This window comes from Clupea harengus, chromosome 14 (genome assembly GCF_900700415.2).
Source record: "Clupea harengus chromosome 14, Ch_v2.0.2, whole genome shotgun sequence".
NCBI classification, from domain to species: Eukaryota; Metazoa; Chordata; class Actinopteri; order Clupeiformes; family Clupeidae; genus Clupea; species Clupea harengus.
In genome coordinates, this window is record NC_045165.1 from 2,327,016 (window position 1) to 2,334,515 (window position 7,500).

The window sequence follows — 7,500 nt, forward strand, 5'->3', positions numbered from 1 at the left end:
TTCTCTCCCTCTCTTTCTTTCTTCTTTTCTCCTCCTCTTTCTCTCCTCTCCTTGTCTCCCCCACTCTCCCTCCAGGATCCTCTAAATGATGCCCCCCCCCCCCCCCCCCCCCGCACCTAAGGGGGGGCCACAGCTTAACATGGCACTCGTCTCTGTGGAGGGGTGGAACGTGTTCTGTACGTGTGCGCAGACTGTATGGATGCCTGTAGACAGGCCAACTTTGAATGGCTCGCGTTAAACAGGTCGGGGTTTTAACTTGCCGCGTGAATTAAAGATCAGTTTTTTTTTTTGCTCTCTTTGCATTGCTCTTTAATTTTGGGTTGGCGTGTCACACGTTTGACACCAACACAGACGGTGTATTCAAAAATGAATAAATATATATCGTAACGATCGTTTTCGTTTGGGATTGTGTTGTGTGGTGGTCGCGGTGTGGAAAGCGAGTGCGGCGGTCGCACAGCAGATTCCGCACAGCAACCGGGAAGTTTTGTTGGTCTTTTGGATGTAAACGGGGGCGCAGGAATGCGCAGAGGGAAAAAAAAAAGAGGGCTTTTAGATGTAAACAAATGGCATGCCGCCCCCATTCACACTGTTGTGTATCAACAAACTTAAAGGCTTTATCTGCCCCCGTCACAGAGGGAGCTGAGAAGCACTACCTTATGAGAGAGAATGTACTGCTTCTTTAAATCCCCCCTCGCTCTCTCCCTCCCTCTCCCTCCCTCCCTTTCTCCCTCCCACCCTCTCTCTCTCTCTCTCTCTCTCTCTCTCCTCCCTCCCTCTCTCTCCCTGGTGTTATACCGCGCCCCCTCCTCCCTCGATCTCTTTGTTTGTCTCCTCCCTCTCCGCCTCCTCCCTCTCAGTGCGCAGACAGAGGCTCTGTGCGGCTCCCATTGGCTGGGCAGGCACCAATCTGGCGGCGGGGAGGACCTGTGGGACTGCATATGCAAAGGCTTACTTCATATTAATGAGCACCAATCGCGGCTTTAAGTCCTTGATTAGGAGAGTGCCGCAGCTTTTGGTCCCAGCCGACTATGCCTATAGGCTTGTCACCAGGAGAACGCGTGTACTAATTGCAGTGCTCAGTCACCGAACGAGGAAGCTCTGAGAACAGGGACAGCGAGACAGCGAGAGAGAAGGACACAGAGAGAGAGAGAGAGAGAGAGAGAGAGAGAGAGAGGGGAAAAAAAAAACTTTGATTTATAGAGGGGTTTGCACAAATGATGTTGCCAGAACGCACATGGATTCGGTAGAAGTTTCCCTCCCAGAGTGTTTTTCCCTGCACTCTGATCAAGAGTAGGTAAATCCTTTATTTGCTTTCTCTTCTACTTGTCTCTTTGGGAATGCCTGTCTGTCCCATGTGCTTGTGAATTTGTGCTTGTGTTTCTGTGTATGTGTGTGTGTGTGTGTGTCTGTCTATGTGTGAGAGTGAGTGTGTGTGTGTGTGTGTGTGAGTGAGTCCTAGTGTGTGTGTTTGTTTGGTGCCTACACTTGTCAGTGCTGCGGAGCTGGCCGGTAGCATGTTGAGGTTGTTTTCACTGTCAGGTAGCATGAGGCAGGGATGTGTGTGTGTGTGTGTGTGTGTGTGTGTGTGTGTGGAGGGCTTCAGTGTAGGTGCGTTGACGCGCCGTGTTCAACACTGCTTGCCACCACCTGAACAAGACCTGAGAATGTGTGTGTGACAGTGAGTGTGTGTGTCGCTCACATAGAGAGAAAGTCTTCTGGCACTTCTGCCTGTCGTGTTGCCAAAGTGTTTTTTAAATAAAAACAGGCAGTCAGGTTTCATATTTGTTTGTTTGTTGAATTTGTAAAATAATTGGAAAAGTGGAGCATAAACGCGTGTCGGTGTTTTGATGTGACTGTCCGGCAAAAAAAAAAAACCGAGGGGAGAGAGGGAGAGAGAAACAGCCGGTTCCAGACGGAGAGGGACGGGGAGAGAGAGAGAGAGAGGGAGAGAAGGAGGAGAAGGAGGAGGGGGAGAGAGGGAGAGAAAGCTGTCTTAAACACCGGCAGGGCTTGAATTTCAGACAGCCAGCTCAGCGTGTGTCCCGCGGACGGCTTTAGAGGGGGGGGGGGAACGGCAGCGGGGGTGAACTCACTCGGCAGGCGGACGGCACGAGACACCGCTCCCTCGCTCCCTCGCTCCCTCTCTCTCGCTCTCTCCCACTTGTCTGTCAGCTGGGGAGCCGCGGCAGTGGGCAGCTCTCGGGGGCTGTGAGGCCATCTCTCCCCCCGCTTGCTCTCTCTCTCTCTCTCTCTCTCTCGCCCCGCGCAGGGACACGGAGAAAGGGACAGCGGCCGGGAACGAGCCTCTCTGCTCAGAGCGGCCAGTAAATCAGCTCAACGGAGAGACAGAAAGAGGGAGAGAGAAAAAGAGTGAGAGATAGAAGGAGAGGAGAGGAGAAGAGAGGCAGCATGCACTTGTTTTATGTAGATGACAGAAAAAAAAAAGCCCACGGTCTGAGTAGTAAATCACATATGTTAATGTTCTGTCTGCTCTTCATTACAGAGATGCCAGTGTAGACTTGCATGTTGAACATTTGCCAAAACAGTAACAACAAAAAAAAAATGTAAAACAAAAAAAAAAACCTTTCCTCGTATATTTTAATTTGCATTAATACCAAATAAGACAGACAGTGGAAAATGTAATGTTGCTGAGGGCTAAAAAAAAAGCTCAGTTTAATATTGTGATTTGAGTGTGTTGGCGGGTGTGTGTGTGTGTGTTTTTATTTGAAGCTGACCTGTAATGGAATGCCTCATATGATATGTGCTCAGTGTGATTAGCACAAAACAAGAGGGGCAGAGAAGAGCGGGAGCTCCCCTGATTTCTTTCAGAAAGGAAATGCCAAAACTATTAACCTCCGGCCCTCTCTGCTTTAAAACACTGATAAGGCTGGAGAAGCTGAGCAGCTCTTCAGGGTAGTGGGAGAGAAAGAGAAAGAGAGGTGAACCTGCTAATGCTCAACGCCACTGGAGCTTCACCCTCACCCTGGAACTTAGACCGCTCTCGAAAATACAAATAACCTTGTCAACAATACAAATTAAAATATTCGGGTTTTTCTTTATTTGTTTTTTTTTTCCCTTAACCGGGCAACTGTCCTCTTGCGTTGCCTGTGTGTTTCTGGATGAAGCCCAGTAGATTGTCAGATGTGTTGAAGTGTATCCGGGCTTGGCTGGGTCAGAGAGACGCACTTCCAAATGCCACGAGACCCGCTGCCTGGAAATGTGTGTGTTGATTTCGCTCTCACTGGGACCATTAGAGTGTGTGGATTATGGGGGCTTATGGAGGTAGATTCAGTGATAAGAACGCTGCTTTTTGACATCTTCCTCCTCCTCCGACAGACCGCTGTTGACGCGCTGTTTGATCTCATGAAATACAGATTGACTGCCGAGATTCTAATTGGCATATTAATGAAAATAACAACAAGTGCTAATTTGGTTGTGTTGATAATTGCCAGGAGTTAAGGTCTTTCCATGTCTTTTGTAATATTTGATTAGTATTTATATTCGAGAAGTGAGGCAGAAATGAATATAAAAATCTCCATTTAGAAATGTGGTGTGTTTGTTTGGAATCTGAAGCCTGTGAATTTAAGCGTGGAAAAGCAAACAGTATCAGCGCTCTTGACATAAATATTATTTCATATATTTAGATAATTTTTTGCTACTTTCTGCAATTTTGATGGCTTGCATTTTAAAGGGAAAAACATACAATTTAAAATGTGCCTAACCATTGTGTTTTTAAGATCTGTGTTTATCAGTAAATTGTAAAATCTAAATGCGCTCCTGAATTTAATAATTAGATATGACATAATTCTAATTTTAATATATATTTCTTAAAAAAGGGTAATGTCAAAATTATATTGTTCTTTCTTTTGATTCGAGGGAATTGTCAAGGCAGTGTAAGTGCATGGGCGTGATCTCTGCTAAATATCTTGTCTCGTCGTTTTCCAAAATAAATGTAGCCGGTTAAGACTAAAAATATATTTAGAAGAGAAAAGCAATTGCCTGTTGATTTTTTTTTATCAGCATTGCACTATTTATTTAGAACTTTTATTTTCGCTATTTTTATTTCTAAGTTAATCTCGAGGTTTTCACACTTTCAAATTGAAACCAGGGTAGATACCAGTGCATACTTTGTCTTTTTTATTTTTTTGTCTTTCTCCTTTTTTTTTTTTTTTTTTGGCTAATCCTCTGGTCATTTCAGGAGTTTTTCCTGTGTTGTATTTAGAGAGAGAGAGAGAGAGAGAGAGAGAGAGAGAGAGAGCAGTGTTGTCCCCGAGCGGAGGCATAGACGGCCGGCTAAGACTTAGTCTCAGACTCAGAGTATGGCTGTGGTTGTCTCTGGTGGTGGCGTGGGCTTAGACCGAGACTCTGTGGCTGTCTCTGGTGGTGGCGTGAGCTCTAATTGCTGAAGCTGTCTACTCTGCTCACCTCTGCTCACTGCCTTTTGTTACCCCGGCCGACGACGATCGGAAAACATGAAAGGCTCCTGCTGGTTTGCCTTTGAAGAAAAGTTGGCGATTTTACGTTTTCCTCTCCTCCCCTTCACTGGCTCTTCTCTCTCTCTGTCTCTCTCTGTCTCTCTCTCTCTCTCTCTCTCCCTCTCCCTCTCTCTCTCTCTCTCTCATTCAGTCATTCTCTTCCTCTCCCGATCAGGGAAGGAAGGGAAAGCACTAGCGGCAAGGATCAGGAGGAATAAAGGCAGATTGCGTAAATTAAATTCCTTTTAATCTCCTTAGAAAATCATTTACTTAATTCATCTGTCAAATGATGTCAATATGCACAGCACTGATTTCCCCCCTCCATTTCTCCTTCTCTTTGTGTGTGTGTGTGTGGACGGGGGCATGTTTGTGTGTGTCTGAGTGTGTGTGTGTGTGTGTGTGTCAAGAGTAAGTGAGTGAGTGTGTGTGTGCCTTTGTTTACGGTGAGCTCTCCAGGTGGTGAGGGAGGTGTCGTGCGCGCGGCTTACATGTTCGTCTTCCACACACACACACACTCAGACACACACACACACACACACACGCACAAACACACGCACCGCTGCCCCCTTCGTCCAACACTGTCTGTCTGGACACCCACCGTCTTTACGGTGGCCCCCGAGTCTGAGAGAGAGAGAGAGAGAGAGAGAGAGGGAGAGAGAGAGAGAGAGAGAGAGAGAGAGAGGGAGAGCGTTGTCACTTCCCCTGTCCGATTGAAGGGGGTCTGTGGCATTCCGGGCGTAATTAACAGGAGTTAAAAGAGGGAGCTACCGGCCATTCAGGAGGAATGAGGGGAAGTGGTGTGTGTGTGTGTGTGTGTGTGTGTGTGTGTGTGTGTGGGAGGGGGGCAGTTTTGTCTGAAAGGTGCCATAAGTGGACGCAGTCAGGCATACACACCAAAGCCCGTGCAGACAAAACATTCACACACATCCTAAGCCACTCTCACTCATACACTCACACACATCCTAAGCCACTCTCACTCATACACTCACACTTATGTGTTGCGCCCGCATGTCAACTCATACATGCAAACGTGTGCTTGCAAAAACACACACATAGACACACACACACGCACACAGCTTTAGAGAGAAAAAAAGGAAAAGATGGAGAGAGAGAGAGAGAGATAGGGTGAGAGATAGAGTGAGAGGGAGCAGGCCTTGATGATGTGATTGTCAATTTCTCTGATTTATGTCCAATCCATCAGTGTGTGTGTGACGGGCCTGGGTGTGTGTGTGTGTGTGTGTGTGTGTGTGTGTGTGACGGGCCTGGATGTGCTTTTATGAGAAGTTGAGAGAGCTTAAAGAGGAGTCTCACCAGCTGAGGCTCCCCCACACACACACAGGCACGCTCACACACACACGCGCACACACACACACACACACACACACACACACACACACACACACACACACACGCTGTAATTAGCCGTGATGCCCCCGTCACATCTCCACCAATGAGCGCCACTATTTGAATATGTGAAAGGGACACCACCTTTAAATTCAATTTCCCACTTTGCCTGTCCCTAAGGAGTTCACCCCCCCACCCCACCCCCACCCCCCTCCGTTCAGCACGTCCGTCCACAGCCCCCCCCCCCCCCCCCCCCGCCCCCCCCCCCCCCCCCCACCCGTCTGCTGTCCATTCCTGTGGAGGCAGCAGGCAGTTTGTCGGCAAGCTATTGCATAGATTTTATTCTTGTTGTTGTTGTTTCATTTTGATTCTTTTTATGGAGAAAAGGACTAGCAGTGTGCAGGATAGAGTTTCCCCCGGCGGGTCGATAAGATGCGTGCTCACTCAAACACACACACACACACACACACACACACACACACACACACACATGAATACACAAACACACACACACACACATGAATACACACACACATACACACAAACACAAACACACATATACACACACACACACACACACACACACTCACTCAAACCTAAAAACAATGCCCTCAGACAGATAGCTTTTTTTTTTCCTCATTTTTTGCATGAATATATATATATATATTTCCCCCCCCCCTCTCTCTCACCCCATCTCGAAAGTTCTTTTTTTATCTCATAGATTGTTTTTTTTGTTTTTTGTTGTTGTTGTTTTTTTTTCCTGGTTATTCCACGCGGTTTGTAGCGAAAAAAGGTCACATGTCGATGCAAATGCCTGCGCCCAGAGTAAACAGCTCCGTGGGCCGCGTATGAACAATCAGCGTACGCTGGCCTACTCTGTGGTGTATGTGTGTGTGTGTGTGGACAGTCTGTGGTGTGTGTGTGTGGTAAAAGTTGAGGCGGTTTTGCTTATCAAATAGGCAGAAGAGGATATTTACATGCAGGCAATGCAGGGGCTTAAGGGGGCATGCGTGTGTGTGTGTGTGTGTGTGTTATAGTGTGTGTGTGTTGGGGCTGGGGGTAGTAGGGCAGGTGAGGCCGCTGTAGGCTGTGGGGGTGCAGAAGGGGGGGGCTGAGCTTCATTTTATCCCCTAGCAGCTACTGTTTCTGTGTGGCTTAAACACACTCACACACACACACACACACGCTCTCACTCTCTGAAGGGGTCACAGGAGCAGTAGGGGCCGTAACATCTTGATTTCAAGGTGCAGAAAGAATACCAGCGTGCGTGTCTGTGTGTGCGTGCGTGTGTGTGTGTGTGTGTGTGTGTGTGTGTGTGTATGTGCGTGTCTGTGTGTGTGTGTGTGTGTGTGTATGTCCGGGCATGTGCCTGTGCATGTGTAAGCGCGTTGGTGTGCAAAGCAGCATGCACACTGTAGCGAGTTTGTGCGTGCGTGCGTGCGTGCGTGAGTGTGTGTCTTGTAGTCTCTGCACGGTGTACTGAAGCTGCCCGGGTCCTGAGGGGCTGTGTGTGTGTGTGTGTGTGTGTGTGTGTGTGTGTGTGTGTGTGTGTGTGTGTGTGCTGCCCGGGTCCTGAGGGGTGGTGTGTTCTCATGCAGATCTGACGGTGACTCCGGTCCACTCAGGCCTTTACATGCGCGGGCCGCGTGTGTGTGTGTGTGTGTGTGTGTGTGTGTGTGTG

The 7,500-nt window shown here is 48.1% G+C and overlaps 1 protein-coding gene across 4 annotated transcripts in view; it reads left to right on the top strand.

Annotated features, from left to right (window-relative positions):
- Positions 1-912: 912 nt before the first annotated feature.
- esrrga (estrogen-related receptor gamma a) overlaps positions 913-7,500 on the top strand; it is a 35,379-nt gene continuing 28,791 nt past the window's right edge. For 2 of the 4 annotated variants that reach the window (XM_031580402.2, XM_042709771.1), the window contains exon 1: positions 913-1,290. In XM_031580402.2, coding sequence (XP_031436262.2) covers positions 1,235-1,290 — 56 coding nt within the window. In that variant the 5' untranslated portion in view covers positions 913-1,234. Of the gene's footprint in view, positions 1,295-7,500 lie in introns of all 4 variants that reach the window. The other 2 variants (XM_042709770.1, XM_042709772.1) reach the window with 2 other exon arrangements.